The sequence below is a fragment of the Podarcis bocagei genome (genome assembly GCF_964188305.1).
Source record: "Podarcis bocagei genome assembly, chromosome: 6".
NCBI lineage: Eukaryota > Metazoa > Chordata > Lepidosauria > Squamata > Lacertidae > Podarcis > Podarcis bocagei.
The window spans coordinates 43107627-43129555 of NC_138130.1; the positions used below are offsets into that span (position 1 = coordinate 43107627).

Here is a 21929-nt window from a genome sequence, read left to right on the forward strand (position 1 = left end):
AGTGTCTCTAAATCACATTGACTATACAGTAATTGCTGTTTACATGGTTGCAGCAGGGTGCTTTGAGCTGCTGGGCTCATGCAGATTACAATGGCCAGGTCTGCCATTTCCCTGTGCAGGTGTTGGTTTACACAAACCATGCGTTTGGCAGGTCTGCATCATGTCAAGGTACATGCATGGGGAATGATCATCAAATACTATTGTTTTAAGGTTGGGAGTTAGAAAGAAATTCTTAATAGGGCAGATGGACTGCTGGCCTAGCACATTCTTTGATAAATAAACTATGGCTGGTACGTTTTTGGGGAAAAACCAAAGCTTAGAAGCTGGGAACTCCAAGGCCATAAATTAGAACAAGTCACAAACTACAAGTATCTAGGAATGGTGGTACAGGCCTCAGGAACCAACAAACTACACATAAACTCCATTGGGAGTTCAGCGGAAAAGACCGCAAATTGTATCCTTAAATTCTTTAGAGCACAAGGGGGCTTCTTCGTCCCCGCAGCTCTAAAATTATACAAGGCCAAAACTTTGGCACAACTCCTGTATGGTTTCTTTTTGGGTCCGCCTTCCTCTGCTTTCTTCCCCCTTGAGAGAGTCCAATCTAGACTTCTTAGAGCTCTCCTCCAAGTCCCCAGATGTGTCTCAAACGCATGGGTTAGCTTTGAAACGGGGATGATGAGAGTGGAGGCTAGCATCTGCCTAATATCAATCTACAAATGGCTGACATTGAATCTGCTCCCCCGAGGGATAGCCCCATTGAGCCTTTGTGACCAATTCCAGTCAGGCTGGCAGACTGGAGTCCTGAACACCCTCCAAAAATTGGGTTTTGCCTATCAAGCCCTTCTAAATCTGGGCTTGGGCCAGGCAAAAGCTATGGTCAGGCAAATAATATTAGACACTGAGAGACAACAGGACTGCGCAAGGTGCCCCGACTATAAAATTGGAGAAATTGAGAGATATATAGCCGCACCGGCAGCATATCTCTTCTTTCTCGTATCTAGAAATGCAAGGAGGGCCTTTACACTCGTCAGAAGCTTGGCTCTTCCCTCGCCAGTCCTGGATGGAGCTTTTAGAAAAGTCCCCTATGCTCAGAGACTTTGCACCTGTCCATTGGGAGAGACAGGAAGCCCAGAACACTTGTTCTTTAGATGTCCCTTTTATGAAGAGGCACATAGTAAGAGCATTGATCCCCTACTGGTGAGGCTCGCCGACCTCCTACAAAAGCAAAAATTTGACCTTTTGCCGTTAGGCAAAGACCAGAAGATGACCTGGATGGTCACCAGATTCTGTCTACAAATCTGTAGGCGCAGACCATCGCCCTACTCAAAATAGTCCGGCATGAAAATCCCCAAACTCGGTTCCATGGGTGACTCTGAGTCAACTCCCTGGGATAGTTTATTGAAATACATTGTTTCTAAATTTATTGTTGTACATTGTTTTACAATTGTTTTAATTGTCTGTTTTAACCATATTTGCACATCAGTTTCTAATGTTGTGAGTGTCCTCTATTTCAGAGGCTTCTACTCTGCAGCCTCTTATAGTTGTTTTAACTGCAAGTCTTTTAGTTCTTATGCTCCTACAGTTGTTTTAACTGCGTGCTTTTTTTTGTTTTTAGTTCTTATCTGTTTTAATTATCAGTTTTTACCCATCCATTATCTGTGTTTAATCTTGTATTTTATTCAGATGTTTTATTCTATGCTTGTTTCTTTGTCCTTATTTGCTCTAACAATTATCGGTTAAAAAAACAAACAAACTGCTATTTTATTTATTTTATTTTGTTTTGGTTTTTTGGTTTGCTTTATATCCTGGTCTGTGACCGTAATAAAGTTCATTCATTCACTATGGCTGCTATGTTGCCATGGGAACTAATTGCTACATCATTTTTGGGTGATGACCAGGAAATAGTTGAGAGACTCTTCTGGAAGACAAGAGCCATTCTGGAATTGGGGCAGACATACTTCCCCACTCCCAGCTGGGATGCCTTTTTTTCAGCTGGTACTGAAATTTAATTCAAACTTTTGTATGCATTCAACTTAATTGAAAATGAAACAGATGAGGAAGAACTATAAGTTGTGACAGTAATGGCTTCAAATTATTTTGCTGTTAGAATGCATAGGCACTTCCCAACTTTTTAAAATACACTAAACTCCCAATGTTTCCATTTTGCAAACTATAACGTTTTCCAAGTAATCAATTTGCAAGTTTTAAATGAGCTTAAATACATCTGTACCTACATTTTTGTACGTTGAACGCCACTGCAAAGTGGCTGTGTTGCTGAGAATGATGAAAATAAAACGTGTTTTTTTTTTTTTAAAAAAAAGAAGATGTGGCAGATTTCCATTTCAGTGTCAGATCTGCAGTCTGAGTGGGTGGAATGTACTTCCCTCAGCTACAGAACTTATGTGAGGAAAAATCTTCCAAGCATAAATGGAATATCTGCCAGACTTCCAACAGCAACAACAACAACAGAGGTGTGATGCCAGGGATTGAGAGGTTGCATTAGTTAGAGGGCTGCTGCTACTGGTACAGGAATAGCTAGGAGCTGCTAGGATGGGGAAGCCTTGTTGGGCAGTTGTAGCAGCCACAATGAAGCAGGAGTGCTTGCGAGCACTTAAGGAACTGATGGGGGCTACTCTGGGCCCCTACAAGTGGGTAAGACCCCTTCCTCCTTGCCACTTGCATGCTCACTACTACATGAGAGGTGGGGAGATGTTTGCAGCCTGAGAGATGCCTCCCTCATGGAAAACCTTCCAGGGGGAGCATCTGCAACCACCATTCATCAGCATAGAATAATAGAGTTGGAATAGATCTTGGAGGTCCTCCCCTCCAAGCCCCTGCTCAACGCAGGACCTGCAACACAGGATGAAACTAAAGTGGTATGATGCAGCTCTAAATGTACAGTGCCTTGGAGAAGATGGTAGTGTGTTTTGGGGCTGGGTGGTTGCTGGAGAAGGAGTACTGTTGGGTGGGAAGTCAACCCCTTTCTAGACCCATTGGTTTGCTCACAGACCTTTGTGACTTTGCCCAGTTTGGGGTGGGGTGGGTGGGGAATCACAAAAGCCCCAAGCCAATCTGAGGAGGATTTGCTCCTTGAGATGCAACGTCTCCTCTGCAATGCAAAATGTTCTTTCCAGAGCGATGGTTTCTTTCTCTTTCTTGGCTGTACAAAGCCTTGCACCATGGTGGCCATCTCTGCTGGGAGCCCAAAACATTTAAATTGCCACCGCATGAGAAGGACACAGGAAGTGATTGGTTCTGCCAGTGAGCATTCCTCTAAGATTACATTGATTTGCCTCTTTATGTGGTGTCTGAAAAGGAAAGCGCTCAAGGAAATGCTGCAAAGCTTCTGTTTACGAAAACAAATCTTGTGACAGCTAAAAGCTTTGAAACAGTTTTAATTATCCGTTAGAGGGCAGAATGTATAATTAAATGGTAATAAGCATACAGATAGAAACATAGTGCCCAGTTTGAACAGATTCATATTCCTTCAAGTGACCTTGAAAGGCAACAGAAGGCTGCTGGCGTTGAAGTTTGTGTCCATAGGAAAACCCACTCTAATGTTTAATACAGTTGCCACAAATTTCAAATAAAGGCAGCATCTTTTGTAAGGAAAAAAAATTAAAAATGGATGAACTATCTGATTAGCTGAAAAATTAGCTGGTAGAATGGATTTTTCTTCTTCAGCCCTCTCCCCCTTCCCTCTGGGTTTCCTGTATTATTAGCACTTTACAAATAAGACAGATAATTTGTGTGATTTGAAAATCACTGAGCAGAATGAGATTCTTTTCTCTAGCTTTACGTGGTTGGTTTTTTTTTTAATATACTTGCATCAGCTTAAGCCTGTTTGGTGAATATAAAAAGCTTTCAGTTATGCTTTATTCACATCTTCATTATAAATTCTAAATGGATGCCCTTATGATCAAGGTACAAATACTGGGTCTTGGAGTGTGCTACTTTCTCAAATGCCTTTGTGATCTTGGATTAGATGCTCAAAACTGGATCATCAAAAGAACAAACCAACCCTTAGTCCTTAATGAGCCCACCACCACCACCACTCACTCAATGTAGAAAACAAAGCTAAAAGCCAATGTTTTAAGGCTGAGCCACATGTTAGAGATTTGCTATTTTGTGTTGTACAATAGAGTGAAACCTCACCGTTTCGTTGAGTATATGGAAACTGTTCTGGGGGTACTTGTAATAACAACAACAGCAATATATGAAATGCATTAAGGGCAAGTGAATTCTTAGGTTGTGGGGATAGGGCAGAAATTCAAATCTCACACTTTCTGAAACACTATGTGAACCTAAACACAGCTGTCCTTCAAAATTCACAGTTCTCTGAATTTTGCATTGCAGTTCTCCACCCAGTAATGGGTACAAAAATGCAAATATGGGGGGGGGGAGTGTGCATACAAATGTAGTATATCACTGAAAGTAGCATACAAAATATAGGGGAAATTGCAAAAATATTTAGAAGGCAAAATTGCAAAGAAAAATGTGTTTAATTGGAGAAATTGGTACTGAGATTCTGATACATTTTCATGAGATAGTCAGTATTTAGTGGGAGACTTTCAGGTGCAAACCAAAAATTTGCAGTTAATTTTGCAATTGAAATGGATTTAAAGCACTCTCTCACCCTAGCACAATAAATCCACCTGTGTTTTGCTGTTAGGAAAGTGATAGGTAAATTCATTGAAAAGTGTGAGATGAATGAACGATTATTGAGAAGGCATACCAGGCAATCAATTCAGGATGGATGTTCATTGTCATATAACCTCCCAGCAAACAAGCGAATCAGGATGAATGCTCAATAAAGAGGCTGCCTAGAGGAGTGTATTTCTCTTCCTTGCCTCTTAATCAGCTAATCAGGGATGGAAACAGTTTAATTCAGTCAAGGATGGTCTTCCTAAATGAAGATGTAACATTTAATAGGGTTCAATAGGTTCAAATAAACATTTAACTGCATTTTTAAGCAAGATGGATTACATGGATGATAGAGGAACTGAAAAATTCAATTGACTTCTATTTAGTTATATATGTTTGGCTCTTAATAAAATATCTTTCACAACCAAGGCTACTGCTCCTAATGATACAGAAGCAGGGTTTAATTGCAGGCAGGGCTCAGCAGAACTGTGTCCTGGAGTGTGCTTGGGATCAGGCACTTATTTATTTTATTTCGTAAAATCCAAACACCACTTGATAGTGGGGGGAGGGGGAGAGAACACCCCAGAACAGTTTACAAAAAGGCATAAATTGAGGCCATGGTACATGGGGAAATGGTTAATGCCACACACACACCCCGTGCCATTGCCCAGAAAAAATGTATTTAACCTACAACCACACACCTACAGTATTACACTGACTTTACCTGCAAGAAAAAGTCACGTTCAGTGGGGATTCGTGAAAATGGGGTGTCCATCTTGCGAGAGCAGAAGCACTTTTCACTATGGCAAAGCAACCACTGGCTAAAGCCCACAGGGTATCTTTTCCTTCTAACAGCCTTGCAGTACCACACATCCAGAATTGTGGAATAAAGCTTCCAGATCAGACAGCATGGCTTAAAAGAAGAAGAAAAAACCATTGTTTAGACACTAATTACTCTACTAACCGATGCAACTCCATTTAGACTAATAAAGAATAATTTACTTTGCTCCTAATATCCCCCCCGGTATCAATGAGTCATTCAATGACATTACCAGAAAATTGTGAATTAGCTATCATGTCTAGTTCTGATATGGTGCCAGTCACAGAATCCTCAGGAGAGAAACTGGACACCTTGAGGAGCAGGCAGGATCTCCGACTCCAATGCTGAGGATCTCCTTGAGGGGCCCTCTGTGTTGATACCCAAGGAAGAACCTCTGGAAATGTCAGAGGAGTAGATGGAGTCCACCACACCTTGACCTCAAAAGCACCAGAAGCTTCTGGTCATGGCCAAAGAGGGATGGCACATTACATTACATTACATAGGTGCCAGGAAAAAACATTTGTTTTCTCCTAGACTTTAGGCAAATTATACAATCTATGGCCTAATAAACTGAATGGGGGGTATCGTTTTTGTTTGTTGTCATGGTATGTATCTTTGTTACTGTGGTATGCATTTTTTGTTTTTATATTTTAAACTGCCCTGTGATCTTAAATAAATTAACAAGGGCCCAGAGTAAGGTGTCTACTCATGAGTAAGCAATCCCTGATACTCTTTTATTGCTAGCAGCTGGCAATTACAATAGAAAATCCCTATCTATTTAGAAATTAGATTTTATGAGGCAGCTTTTGTACCAATACAAATGAGCTTTGTTGTAGGTTTGCTGATATGCAATTGTAGATGAACAAGAAAAATTAGAAATAAATGTTGGGTTTCATCCACAATGCCTAGTCATGCCTGCAGTGAACACTAGGTAAGGTTTTCAGACTAATGCATAAAATAGTGAAGACAATAAACATTAAATGTTAATATTAATGGTAATGGAAATCATCGTTACATTAAAAGATTGCAGACTTGCTTCTAACGCACAGTTGCAGCAGTTTTTATGTCACTACAATTTGTCCCTTTAATATATAAAACTGTATAAAGCTACCATTTAGTCAAGTGAAAAAAACAGCACAGTCTTCCAGGCTGCAACATGGTATCATATAGTGGCTTCTTAATTATAAGGAGGAGGTAAAAAATCTGCTGCCAGTCTATTCAGTCGAAGTGACAACTGTTTTGATTTGTGGAGGTTTAAGCAAATGCTTTTCAATTTATTCTAAAATGTAAACACCCTACAGAGTGCTTTATTTATTTTTGGTTTTTTACAAACATAGCAGAAAAGGGAATTTTTCTTCTTGATTACTGGTTGAAATCTGTTATCAGTATGAGAAATATAAAACACACTTCCCATGATAACATAATGCTACACATACAGAGTAACCCTATGCAAGTCAACTCATATATAAGCTGCACTGACTTCACTGTACTGAGACTTACTCCTAGTGTGTACAGAACTGCAGGCAGAGACGGGCAAATCTAGCATTTCCTCATTTTTCCCAGTCTTCACATTTTCACAGCACTGATTTATTTATTTTTTAAAGTCCCCATGAAAATTCATCAACATTTTAATTTCCCCCTAATTTTCCTAAGCTATTATGTCTACCACAGACATTTTTACAAACCAATTTCTGATGAAATAATACATTTTTGACCATCATTTCCACTAATATGTGAATTTTTTAATGCAGACCTTACCCTAGTATAGTATTACTACTACAGTGGTACTTAAGGTTACATACGCTTCAGGTTACATACGCTTCAGGTTACAGACTCCACTAACCCAGAAATATTTCCTAGGGTTAAGAACATTGCTTCAGGATGAGAACAGAAATTGTGCTCCGGCGGCGCGGCAGCAGCAGGAGGCCCCATTAGCTAAAGTGGTGCTTCAGGTTAAGAACAGTTTCAGGTTAAGTACGGACCTCCGGAACGAATTAAGTACTTAACCCGAAGTACCACTGTACTTTGTACACATTCCTTACTTGAAGAACTGCACGACAAAATCCAGCTGGTGTTACTTCCCAAGGATTTCTGTTCTTGCTTCAGAAAGCGTGGATTAAAGTAGGTTCACCTTTAAATGCAAATTGAAGGGAATTGAGGGCTGAGTGACAAGCAATCCTAGCTCCCTGATATTTGCAGTTGGGGGGGGGGCATAAGAAGACAGGCAAGGTGCCTGTGCAGCAGAGATCCCACTGTGTCCATGGAAAGCGTGGGAGGTAGAAGGCTACCACTGACCATGTTCCTACCACAGGAACAATCACAAGCCTTCCAAATGTGTCATTATAAGGGTAGAGGCAGACCCAGCTCTGGGTTCTCTGCATGTAAAATTGTGCCATTCCCAGAGGGAGGGGCAATGGGGGCTTGGACCAGAGCTGAATTAATGGTAAAGCACAAATGCTGCTTGCCCTCTGCCCTGGGCTGCTAAGAAACAGTGTGGCGGTAGATTTTCCAGGCCACTCTCCACTCCCACACTTGGGATGCCTCTGTAAATGCATTTTATGTGTGCTATATTGCTCTAGCCTTGCAGCAGAACTAAACAGCTTCAGTTCAATGAGTTTGACCTGCAAACAGCATGATGTGGAATGAGAGCTGGGTATTTTTTTTAAAGAAAAGGTCCTTTCACTCCACTTTTTACCCTTTGGCCACTTTACCTTCACTTAAAATCAAATTAAAGTAGATACCCAATGCTTTCAGGCCACCCATGCTTTGCTGCCTTGTTGTGGTCTCCCTGCAATCAGACTATGTGTTTATTCTCTAGTGTCGTATTTTAGAAGTAAAGTTGATTACCAGATGGATTTGGATATATTGCATGGGAAAATGCTATTATAACATATATTTTAGCCATCACCCATGTTTCAACCAGGGCAGCCACTTGGTGAGCCACTAGTGCAACTACTGCAATGCGATCCTTGCTTGGAAGTCCTCCCAAGCTCCATGAGATTTACTCCCAAGTAAGTGTGCATATTGGGGATGCAGGTGGCGCTGTGGGTTAAACCACAGAGCCTAGGACTTGCCGATCAGAAGGTCGGAGGTTCGAATCCCCGCGACGGGGTGAGCTCCCATTGCTCAGTCCCAGCTTCTGTCAACCTAGCAGATCAAAAGCACGTCAAAGTGCAAGTAGATAAATAGGTACCGCTCCAGCGGGAAGGTAAACAGTGTTTCCGTGCGCTGCTCTGGTTTGCCAGAAGCGGCTTAGTCATGCTGGCCACATGACCCGGAAGCTGTACGCTGGCTCCCTCGGCCAATAAAGCGAGATGAGCGCCGCAACCCCAGAGTCAGTCATGACTGGACCTAATGGTCAGGAGTCCCTTTACCTTTACCTTTAAGTGTGCATATTGGGGAACATCCTTGGAACCCTGTGCACAATGTGTGCATTGGTGCTTAACACAGCTGGCCAACTCTGCAAGGCAGTGGTGCAAAGAAGTGGCATAAGAGGACCGAGGCCTCTTTCCTACTTTCACAGTGGCATCTTCCAACTAGGCCAGGAGTCTGCAACCTTTAAGACAAAAAGAGCCACTTGGACCCGTTTCCGAAGGAAAAAAAACCTGGGAGCTGCAAAACCATTGCGACATTTAAAGCATGCATGCCGCTGCCCTCTGATCTGACAGCGGGTGGAAAGGTGACATCGGGACGGTGCGTGACTAACGCACGCACTGCCCCCATGCGACATCACAGCCAGTACAGCGCCCGCCACAGTGGGGAGTGTCGGGGCGCACAATGCGCCTCCTCCCCTCGCTAGTATCCGCCCCGGAGCCGCGGCAAAGGTGTAAAAGAGCCACATGTGGCTCCGGAGCCGCGGGTTGCAGACCCCTGAACTAGGCTGTCTGGTGAATTTTACCTAAACATCGGTGAATGGGACAGCATCCATCATCTGCTGCCTGAGGCAGCCACCTCTCTCTACCCAATGATAGGGTGATCCTGAAAGGCTCTTCAAGTTGTTGTTGCTGTAATCAGATGTAACTGCAATGGACAGATTGTCAGGGTAAGTAGCAGGTCTTAATAATGGAGGGAATGAATAGAAGTAGAACTTCTCACTCTTCTCACTTCTCACTAAAGGTCAATGTATTTTGAACCATATGCAGAGGCTTTTTAAAATACCTATCCAGCTTTTTAACTACAAATCAGTGCTGTTACCCACTCACTATCAGTCTGCGACTTCCTGTACTTTTATAAATATTCCTACAGTCATATCAAGCAGGATTAATTAGTCAGTCTTTTCTTACAGGACTACATGCACTTTCAGAGATGTCAATGGAAGTCAGGTTTTTTGGTTCATAAATATATTTATTAATTCCCATGAATAAATAAATTCAATTTTCATTTAACTGTCTGGCCTAAGCCAACTTTTTTGAACTGCCCATTTGCAGTTATGGGATTTACAAGCCTCTTTAGTCCCAGGCCTTCCTAAACTCTAGGATTCTGTTCTGCCAAGCACATTTTTTGAGTGTAAGCAACATTTCAAAATCATTACTACTCTTCTTTTTTTGAACCTCCATTTCACAGTTTAATAACTTGTTTGGAGTGCAGAAAAGGCCTACAGCTATATTTATAACACTGCATTGCTGGTATATTTAATCAACAGCTATAGCAAATCGCATCCACCTAAAATGTTCTCATTTAACCTTGCCTCCCACATGATCTCTTACAAATGTGTCCCATTTCATTATATTCAAATAGGACAGGGAAGAAATCCTGCATGCCAGAAATCTTCCTAATAAGACAGCGATTATATTCCACTTCCTCTTGGCATCATATTCATGTGAGCAGGACCATCTTTACATCAAGACATATATGCCTTATATAAAACTTCATTGACACTATGGACCTTGCTTTCCTGCTGCTGATCTGCTAATAGGAATATGTAACTTGTCCCTCATCTCTCTTTCTGTACCTGAGAACTGAAAAGTAGTCAATGTAACACCCATTTTTTAAAAGAAAACTACAGGTAAGTTAGTGTCCTGAAACCACAGGTACATGGCAGCAAGTCTCCCTGGTGCACACAATCCCACAGCAGATGGTAGTACATAGTCCAGCAGGCAGGTAGGCCTACAGGTACAAAGTCCAGTCAAACCAGGTTCCTGCCTCTGCAGCCCATCCCAGGATCAGGGCATCTGGAGGTCAGTCCCAAAGAAGCAGAGTTCCCAAGAGCTCCCTGGAACATCCAAGCCATGGTCCAACCAATGTGGGAAGTTGACCAGATACAGCACCTCACCTCTGCTTCCCTTATATACCTTGCATGCTGATTGCAGCATCTGGGCTTGATGAAGCATGTGGCCTTCACCTGTTCCAAGCCTATTCCAGGTGAGCCCCACCTGGCCAGCTAGGGAGCTGGGCTGTGGGCTCTTGCCTGCCATAGCCTCCTAGAGCGTGCCTCCCATTGCTTCTTACGCATCAGAGCCCACTGTGTTTGGGAAAACAGGCCCCTCTGGCTCTGGTGATGGGCCCTGGTTCCTGTGCATTGACCCCATCCCCTCTGTTGCCCCATGAGTACCTTCTACACCAACCTCTCCTTCTCCATCACTGGCTTGCCCAGGTATGCCTGTCATGGCTATATCCCTTGCAAGGATCATCTTCCTCCTGCCCACTGTCCTGCCAGTTCATGACAATTAGCTTAATGTCAGTTTGAGGAAAACTGGTGGAAAGTATTGTCAGAGACAGAATTATCAAGCAGATAGCAAAACTTGGTTTTGCTGAAGTAGAACAAGCATGGCTTCTGCAATAGGAAGTCCTGTCTCATTAACCTTTTAGAATTCTTTGAGAGTGTCAACACACACATAAAGAAGTGATCCAGTAAAAAATGTCTACTTGGACAATCCAAAAGCTTTCCACAAAGTACCTCACCAAAGACTCTTGGGTAGGATCAGCAGGCATGGGATGGGGATAAAGCTAGGAGTGGTCTTCTTGTGGAACAGTAACTGGTTAAGAAACAGGAAGCAGAGATTAGGAATAAATGGCCCCCCATTTGGGGATTATACCTCACTCAGGGAGGAGCAAATTCTCCCTGCCCCCCTTCCAAGATACCTATGAATCAGAAGAACCCTTATTTTCCTCAATATGAAAGTCCCAGTGCTCTGTCTCTGAAACAGAAAGAAGCCTGAAGTGTGGACAGCAAGTGAATGATAAATATCCCTGCATTTTAAATAGAAATATATCACCCATAGAGGCCCAGAAATACAAGGAAGTTTATACGCTGAAAGTATTACATAACTGAGTACTGATAATTGCAGTGTATTAGTCTTTGATGTAATCATTGCACCAGAGAAGAAATTATAGAATGAGAAGTAAAGCTTCCATTTTACACAAAACACGGCTGGTTGTGCATCAGGGACGCAAACAGAGTACTGATATCCATTTATCCATTTATCCAAACTCTTATTTGAGGATGTGATATCACACCAAACAATGGAACATCAGAAATGAAAATGCTGTAACAACAACAAAAAGAGCCATGAGGGAAGAAGGAGGGAGGGGAGCCAGGAGGGGGAAGGAACAAGGGCCTGCACTGTTTTATTGTAATAGCGTGAATACCCTAATAAACTATTGATAAAAAAGAGGAACTACATTTCATTTTGAGTGCCTGCTCTCCCTCCTATGTAATATCCAAAGTCTGTATTACCTCATAGACAGGCACAGAACATTTCTCTTTTCGTGGTGGTGAACACCATATGCACTACCATTTAGGGGATTTATAAGTACAGTGGTACCTCTGGATGTGAATGGGATCCATTCTGGAGCCCCATTTGTATCCAGAAGCGAACGCAACCTGCATCCGTGCGTCTGCGGATGTCGCTATTCACTGCTTCTGCGCATGTGTGTGACATCATTTTGACTGTCTGTGCATGCATGAGCAGCGAAACCCAGAAGTAACGCGCTCCGTTACTTCCGGGTCGCCGCAGCACGCAACCCGAAAATACTTATCCCGAAGCTACTTCAACCCAAGGTATGACTGTATTTATGTTGTTGTTGCATTTACCCATTTATAAAAAGTTCTGGCTTTAAGCAGGTTGTCTAAAGTTGAAGAACATGCAAATTCCTTTGCCATTCCTTAGCTGAGAAATGGTACAAGAAAACTTGAGCACTTTAAAATAGTATGTGTGTTACTATCTCCCGCCTTCCTTTTATTTCATGCTAAATCAATTTCACAGTGTTTCCAACTAAAATCACTAAATAAACATGAAAGCTCAGCCTAGATATGCATAAGGAGCACTAAATCAGCAATTCAGAACACAGCAGTTCCTAATTTGCCATATGGAAGCAAGGACCAGACCAAAGTTATGGGACCAATATTTTCAGAAACTCAGTAACAGCAATAATTAGACAATGCTATGTAACTGTAGTGTGTGACCAAGCAGTGAACTTGGTAAGTATGCTGAAATCAGATAGACTAACAGCTACACAAGGGCAAACTGTTTCTAACCCGAATAATCACTAGGGCATATCAAAGTGACATATTCAATGAAAACTGGACATGCATGTGAAAACAGTGGAAAGGGAAGCATTATCCCAAGACTCATACTTGATTTGATTTGCAGGCTGACCCATGCTGAACGCTCAAGGCAAAGGGAATGTGAAAAGCATAAACCCCATTAGACTAATTAAAAGCTCACTCAGTCCACCTTGTCCCCCACCATCCAAATCCATCAGAAACAAAACCATCACCCCCCACTGAAGATGTTCAGAGATGGTCATGCATGCTTGATGCATGAAATCACTTGATTTTCCAGCAAGTTTTCCAGTGTAAAAATGAATGTGCATAGGCAAGAGAGGGCAGCGGTAGCCATTTTCTCTTCAAAATTTGAAATATGCCTAGGCACATGTTGAAATGCATAGCTTCGGGTGGTGATGCCATCACACAACGATACCTTACACATGTGCACTCCTTTCTAATATATGCCCTTTAGAGGTGATGGGGGCATGTATACATTAGAAGCCTTGCCCTGATGTATGTTTATAATGTTGCCATAGTTAACATGAGACAATAAAAATGGCAGGCACAACAAATATCCTGACAGGAGATAGGCAGCAGTAAATCACACTGAGTGAGTCAGAGTTAACTCTTTATTAGCAAAAACAGGGTCTGCACAGGAGTGTCAGGCCAAATGAGCACAGCAATTCCTCTCTGGCAGGTCTCGCCCCCATGAAGCAGTTGCTGAGACTGAAGGTCCCTGCCTTCTCCCAGGTTCCTAACTCCCGTCCTGTCTAGTGTTTCCCCCAAGCAATCTGAGACTGCACCTGCATGTAACTTCTCCTTCACCTCCTTCATGTATCTCCTGGTTCTGGGAGACCAGGGGGGAGTGGAGCTTGTTGCAACAAGCAACCTGTGCTTATTCACCAGCCAGACTCATCTCTGCCGGTTGGCCTCCCTCCTTTCTTGCTTCAGCTTCTGCTCCTAATTCTGGACTTCTCTCTGCCACAGTCTCCCCCTGCTCACTAAACCCGGTTGCCTCTTTAGCTTCCAACACCTTTCCCCCCCAGTCTTCTCCCTCTGGCCACTCATTGGTGTCCCACCATCAATTCTCTGGCCCTGAGCCTTTTTCCATTGGGGGTTCCCTAGCTGGTTCCTCCCACTATTTCTCTGAAGGTTTTTAAATTCCATGAAAATCTAGTGAAATTGCTGCTATATTTTTGTCCTTTCAGTTTTAATGCTCTTCTATATCTTTTCCTGTTCGTGTGAATTCTCTCTTGTAAGAATAAGGTGGATCCCCCCCCCCATCTTTGCTGGAGAAGACAGATGATGTCAGAGACTATTTTAATGCATTTTCTATTCAGGTTTATACCAAAGGTATGAGCCTAACCCTTTTTCATGGTTATGGCTTCAATTGAAGGCAAGGTTCTAGATATTATGCAGATTACTTTGTTTCTTACTGCAACAAAATAGCCCCAGAGCTCCTATTACTGTTTATTTTGTAATTAGAAACAGCCTATATTATAAATAACACTAGAAGTTGAATTGCCTGCAATGCAGACAAAATTTGGGCTGTTGCTATGGGTTCCAATTCTCTACCTTTTGCTGCCCCAAAACAGCCGCTCTCAGTGGTTTCAAGGGTATAATGTGAACGTTATGCAAAATATGTCAAATGTTAATAAGCCCATTAAAACATAGCTGGATGAAAAATAAGATTTTTTAACCCATAGCAGCCCATTTGATTCTCAAAGGTTAGATGATGTTGGGATAGTAACCCAGCTTTCTTCACTATTTAATAGCATGTCCTCCATTTCATTCATTACAATATTACTTCCATAATTCTTTCACTAGTGTGAATTGCCTTTGCCATTTTACCACCCACTCACTCAGCTTGGAGAGGCCCGCCAGACTTCCTTCATATATATAGTGAGGACGTAGTAGAGGGATGAAGCAGGATTTTGGCCTGTCTCCAATCTCCTTGCATAGTCAAAGCTATGAAAATGGGCCCTTTCCTGCATACAGCTGCATGCACATGCATACTTGATGCAACTGGGAATCCTGCACATTCAGAGTTCTGCTCATGCGCAGCACCTATGTACATAGAGCGGTATGTGCACAGCACGCCTTTGCTGATGTAGGTGTCAGGGCCAGTAGAGCGCTTGCCGTTAGTGGCGGGGCCATCTGGTGCAGTCCCACTCCCTTACATACATTTATTCTGTTATGAAAGGAAAGACGTGAAAAGCTCTGAGATATGAAACAGCAACCCAATATCAAGTTCTCACCTTTTCCCCTTGAATTGTTTCAGCTTAATCATTCTCCTGATGAGCAACTTCTGCAGGGAAGCAACATCCTGTCTGCCTGAACATTATGGGGAGAGGAGTGAGGAGTTGACACAGGCAGCTATTTTTAGCCGCCAGGGTTGGCTCTATCATTAGGCAGAGTGAGGCAACCACCTCAGGTGGCAGATGCTGGGTTCGAGCCAGCACTCCTCTCTGTTGTATGCCTGGGTTGGGCTCTTTCTTCACATCCTAAACTACTCCGCTCCTGTATGTGGAATGAGGTGGGCACCATCTTATCCATTGCCTCTGGCAGCAAAATGTCTTGGGCTGACCCTGTCCATGGCAGCCTTTGTGCATTGGCCTATTATGGACTATGGTAGTTGCATTTAGCGAGCTGCAACCCTCTCCCTTGGAGAAGGGCAAGATGGCTTCACACCATGAAGGAATGTGTATAACCACACAGTTCAAAAGCTTGTCATACAAATGGAAAATTTTTAATAGCTGGGATTCTGTTTAGAGAGCAACCCCCTCCCCTTTAAAGTGACTCGCAATTAGGGATGTAGCCCACTGCTTTCTGTACCTGTTCATCTTTTGATCGCAATATCATTATTCAAACTTGATCCACTGTGGTTTGCAACTTGTTAAATTCATAAGATCAGCCCTGGTGCGATGATTTGTGAAAATAACAGTGTTGTTTCCTATTCCCCTGATGATGGTGTGATCAGCTGCTACAAAACAGATGCCATTACATCCCTATATAGTCCCCTATTTGCAGTCCTGCTATTGTTATTCATTGGCCATCATCAAGTAGCCATTGCGCCCAGGCAGTTTTACTTTCAGATTTATTTACATGGGGTGGGGAGACAAAAGATTTAAAACAATTGTCTGTGTGTAAATGACACAGATCATCAGCAAGACATCCTTGTGGGTGGGTGGGTGGGGAGGGACTCAGCTGAAACACAATAACAAATCCAGCCATCTCCCATAACCATCCTTTTTCATAGCTGTGAATGGCCACATGCAGAAGAAAAGTTCGCAAGGGCAATTGCTGCAAAATGCAGAGAGAACAGCAGTATCTTTTAAATTGGTCATTTTTTGTGTGTGTTCCAGCAGGCGTGATGGACGAGATGATGCTCACTGATGGTAGTGAAAGGAAGGACACAAAGTACATGGTTGTGGTTACGTTCCCCACACCCCACACAAACACACAATAAAATGATGCAGAGCCTTGGTGAACTGTGCTGGCTGGATTGTTCCTTGGTGTTTTGCAACAGTGAAGCTGACACACCTTTTTGTACAACAATGGTTCTGAAAAGCTCAGAGAATCATTCCTTCTTTTAAAATGCATTTCCTATTAAAGCTACTACCATTAAACATTACTAGCTTACACCCATTAACCCCTCCCTCCCCCCTCCCCCCCCCCACTATCATGTAATAGAGGGCTTTATAGGTAGGGAGTAGGGAGGCAGGATAAGAAACAGCACTGAATTTTAACGCCTACCAGCATCACCTCAGTGGAGCAGAGTTCAGAGGAATACACATTTTTTGCAGAGCTGATCTGACAGTAACTCTGAAACAATGACAACGAACAGAGTACTGGGTTCAAAAACAGTGTCATTAATTTTGTGTGGATTTTGAAAACCAGTATCAATAAAGATCACTGATGCTCAGCTCACCTGGTGGGCAAATGAGCAAGCTGCTGCAGAGCTCACATTCATGTTTGATTTTTGCAAAAATTCTCCATCCTCCCTACTCATGATTCGGGTAAGCAAGGATGCTGTCCCCGACAAAGAATTCCTGTCAGTTCTTGGTGTCTATGAAAAGCTGCTTTGATGAAGCGTAGCAGCCACAGATACCCAAACACTCTGTGAGGTAACCGGGAAGGGGTTGTTCGTGCTAAACTCTGAGAGCTTCTTTTCAGCTTTCTCAAAGCCATGCGAATGAAGATCTCAGTGCCTTTCATGGAGATGGTTGCCAATTTGGGATGTAGAGAGAATACCAAACAAGCCTCCCACAAGGGAACAGGCAGTTAATTTAACTGTAACTTCTGCAGAATGAATGTGCACTTTTATCAGACAAATAATTTTAGCCTAACATTAGAAGGAGGCGAACAGTATAAATAGGTGCAGCTTCTCTGCTCTCATTAACATCGCTATTATGCTGGGTTTGGGTTAAGAAAATGCAGTGTGATTACTGAGGCCATAAGGTGTACGCTTGAGCATAAAAATGGGCACTATTTTACACCCTTTTTGAAAATGTATTTCCCCATGCCAAATCATGGGGTAGCTTAAATCCACTATTCTGAAAGCATTGCTTAGTAGGTGAGCAAATGTTTTGCATTCAGAAGGCCACAATTTCAGTTCTCAGGATCTCCAGATATTGAAACTCTGGAAGGCATCTGCCAATCAGTGTAGACAATACTGAGCTGGGTATCCACTCATCTGACTTTGTATAGAGCAGCTTCCTATGTTTAATATACCTGAGAACTTTAGTATAGGCAGTGGTAGCCAATGTATTGGTCTACAACTCCAGGTGTTGTAGGATTACAATCCCCATCATCCCATGCTGGATGGGCTTATGGGAGATGGAGTTGAACAAATGCATGGAGGGGATCACATTGACAACGTCTGATTTAAGGCATGTCATTGTTGTTTTCATTTCAAAAATAATTCCCCAGAGATATGTTCTCAAAGCCACAGCCTATCATCTATAAAGACGCCTGGAGAATGAGCAGAGGGTCCCAGGACTGCAGACAGCAAAAATGTCCCAATCTCCAAAAAGGAAGATCCAGGAAAATACAGGGCAGTCGATGCAGGGAAGATACCAGAACAGATTATGAAGCTTTCCATCTGCAAGTATATTGATAACAAGGCAGTGATTGGGGGAAGCCAGCATGGATTTGTCAATGAAGAAGCCCTACAAGGCAAATGGTTTCTCTCTCTTTTTTATCAAGTTACTCACTTGGGATTGTGGGAATGCTGTGGATGTCATTTTTCTTCATTTTTTCAGAGCATTTGCCCAAATTGCCTATGATATTTTGGTTAACTAGCAACTTAAACGAGGGCTAGCTGATAACACCATCAGATGGCTTGACAGCTGGTTGGAAAACAGTATTGGAAAAGTGCTTAGACTCTGGGAGTATCACTCCAGTTCACATTGTTTTTTGGCCCACAAACAGAGCTGTTGTACACCTTGTATACCTGGCTTGACAGTAGTATATGTGAAAAGGATCTTGGGATTGCATTCAGTCACAAGCTGAACATGAATCAGCAGTGTCTTGTAGCTGTAAAAAGATAGGCTAATGCAATTTTAGATGCAGTTTTCAAGTCATGGGAAGTACTGTAATGGAACCACTTTATTCTGCATTAGCTAGACCTTCTGGAGTCCTGTGTCTTGTGTCCAGTTCTGGATGTGACAAAATTAGAACAATTTTGGAGGAGGAGGAGGAGAACAGAGATGCTCAAGTATACTGAGTATGCTTAGCCTGGAGGAAAAAAAGAATGAGGATGTGCATGAAAGCACTCTTCAAATACTTGAAATAATGTCCTACGTAGAAGGGCAAAGGCTTGATCTCTGTAGTCTAGGGCTAGATTTATTAGAATTACAGGAGGGTAGAGTTTACTTGAAATTTAGGAGAAATTTTAGCGGTGAGCATAGTTCAACAATGGAAACAATTACCTGAGCAAGAGTGGACTTCTCTTTGGTGAGGTTCAGGAAGAGGCTGCTCAGGCTGTTCCTGCTTCGGGTTTCTTGCATCAAGCAGGAGGTTGGAATACAAGGCCCCTATCAACTCTGGATTTCTGTGTAAGAAACACACACAATATAAACTGAATTTAAAATGCCAATGAAGTAATTTGTATCATGCAGCATAAATAATATTGTTGCATGCCATCCCTCTGAGTGGTGCAGGGGTTCTGAGCTCTTACTCAGGGTTCGTGTTTCTTCAGAAAGCAGTACAGCAGAGACTGTGGTGTCTTTATGATATATGGTTTATTTACACACATATATAACCTTAGCCTACAATGGAGGGGTTCACAGCATTAACACCCTAAGAGGGTCTCGCTTCCCTCATAAGCCACAGCCTTGGATTCAAACAGAAATCAAACAAGACTGTCTCTCTCCATTCCCAGCTTGCTGCTTTGCTTCTAGCTCACACCACTCCAAACTCTCTACTCTCAACTCTGACTTTGTCCTTATAACTATCCATGAATTCAGGGAGGGGGCCCCACTCATTTGCTGTCTCTCACAGAGCCCCTTCCTTAATGGCTCATCAACTTACCAGGAAGCTAGTTTAGCTATTCTAAGAATTAGAAGGGGGGGGACCATTAGAAGGGTCTCAGCATACAGCCTACGCCCCTCCCAACTCATAACACTATTAAAAACCCCAAATACACACATGAACCCACTAAATTGTCACTTAGAAATGCACTGCATTGACCTTGTCAGATGTATATGAAGTAGCATGCCCCAAGGAAATGCATCTTCCTTTCTCTGAGCTTCTGTATTCATGTTCGCATAGCACACCTATGTGGTTTCTGAGAGTGTATGAATAAATAAAATTATTATTAAGCTGAAAACAACTAAGCACCATGTTTCCTGTTAATAGAGTCAAATATGTGTGTGTACAATAAAATCCTGGGGAAAATACACACCAAGTGACATTTACTGCCCCTGTACATGATGAGACTAAAATCTATCTTATCAAATACTTGTAAGCAACTCTCGCCTCTAGCTTCTCGTTTCATTGTGTTCGTGTCTTATTAAAAATTAAACTCAAGTTCCTCCTCCCTTCATCGTTATCCACCAAAGTGGAAGATGAGAGCCCATGGACTTGTAAAGATTTCCATCGTGATTCCACATTAAATGTGCATAAAGGACTCTCCTAAGAGAAAATGACGATTAGAGGAACATTCCTTTTAGGAGGAGGAAAAGGGCAAAAGGAAAAATACTCCCTTTTCTAAGCCCCCCGCAGCGATAATGCTTCTTCGTACCTGGTTGTCACTTTGAAATTCATTATATTGACCTAAAGCTTCACGCATTGGAATGCTTTAAGAATAATTGACAGCAAGAGAAGATATAATCGCAAGGTATTGTCATCAGTGCTCGGCAGCTCTTTCGCTTAAAAACACATTATGTAAATCTATGCAGTGCTCCAGTCATAAAATATTATGCACACATCGTGTGTGGAATAGAGACGGGGTGTCACAAAAACCTGTTTGAGAAACAGGCTACCAATTAATTCCCCCCTCGCCCTCCTACAGAACAGATATTCACTTGGCACATTTTTGGCACACTGTAGTCCTTTTAACATTTCAGAGTGGCTTTTCTCTCCTGACATTGTTACACGGTGTAGTTCTAAAGAAATATGCTATAACTACCACAAACAGCAAGCATAACTAGAAATGGAGAGAAAAGAAAGAGGTCTCCATTTCATTTGCTAATTTGTATTCTGCATAAGACAAAAGAAAGAAAGAGGCAAGTGCCTGAGGGTGGGATGTGGGGGACCAAGACAGAGGATGCTGCCCAAGGCTTTTCAACCATGTAGCAAGCATCCCTTGGGCAAAGGATGTGAAATACCTTAGCTGGGGTCCTATCAATTGAGAAAAGGCACCTCGTGCCCTGGTGGTGAGGACTCCTACCAGAGTTTTTCAGTTATTTTTGTTCCATCCATGTGTTTATGGATCATGGAAATAGGTTTGAGGACTCCTTGCCTCACACCCTGAACAAAGAGTTGAGAACAGGAATTGGTAAAAGCAGTGCTGTTTTCTGAGCATACTCAACGGTATGCTGTAACAGCAACGTGTTTTTCCCTTAGAAGAAAAGCACTGGTTAAAAGGTTATGTTTATAGAAGCATAACAAGGAAGATCTTGAGATAATCTCACACAACAAATGCAGACAGATAATACCCACCCAGGCAAGCAGAAAAACTCCTGACTGCAGCTAAGGGCCAATCTCCCCAAGGTGGCATGACGGGAGGCAACTATGCACTTCCTGTAAAGGGAAGCCAGGGGTGTGTGACTTGATCAGTGCCACCCCCCACATTACTCAGTTCTCAGCAGGTGGCATATGCCAGGCCCTGAAAGCACCAGACCAAGAGGTCCCACAAGCCAATAGGTCTGCACCCAGCATGCTTCAAGTTGTTGACCATGCTCTAATTAAGTGGTACTCAAAGTGGCAGTCCATGGACTGGTGCTGGACTGCAAGTCATTGCATACCCTCCAACATTTATCTGATGAAAATAGGGACGTCCCATTCCATAATGATAATTTTACTATTTATACCCCACACATCTTACTGGGTTGCCACAGCCACTCTGGGAAGCTTACAACACATATAAAAATATAATAAAACATTAAACATTTTAAAAAACATCCCTATGCATAAAAACATCCCTATATATAAAAAACATCCCTATAACTCCATACCCTCCAACATTTCCCAATGAAAACAGGGACAACCTAAGAAAAATGGGACATTCCAGGATCAAATCAGAAACTGGAACAGCTTCTCTAAATCAGGGACGTCCTTGGAAAATAGGGACACTTGGAGGATCTGCCATTGGCTTCCAGTCTGCAGTGACTCCAGCACAGCCCGGGTTGGGTGGGACACAGTTGGGTGCCCACAGCATGCAGCCAGATCAAAACCCAAATCCACCACAATCCAACTGAATTCAGAGAAGTATGGTGAGCGGGCAGGGGAGGGGGGAAGTATGCCCAAAGC

The 21929-nt window shown here is 42.6% G+C and overlaps 1 protein-coding gene across 1 annotated transcript in view; it reads right to left on the bottom strand.

The window, feature by feature from the left end:
- The window catches only part of LOC308589908 (uncharacterized protein), a 178393-nt gene that overhangs the window by 114740 nt on the left and 41724 nt on the right, over nt 1–21929 (bottom strand). The window contains exon 2 of the mRNA XM_081199476.1: nt 18887–19008. Coding sequence (XP_081055602.1) covers nt 18887–19008 — 122 coding nt within the window. The remainder of the gene's footprint in view (nt 1–18886; nt 19009–21929) is intronic.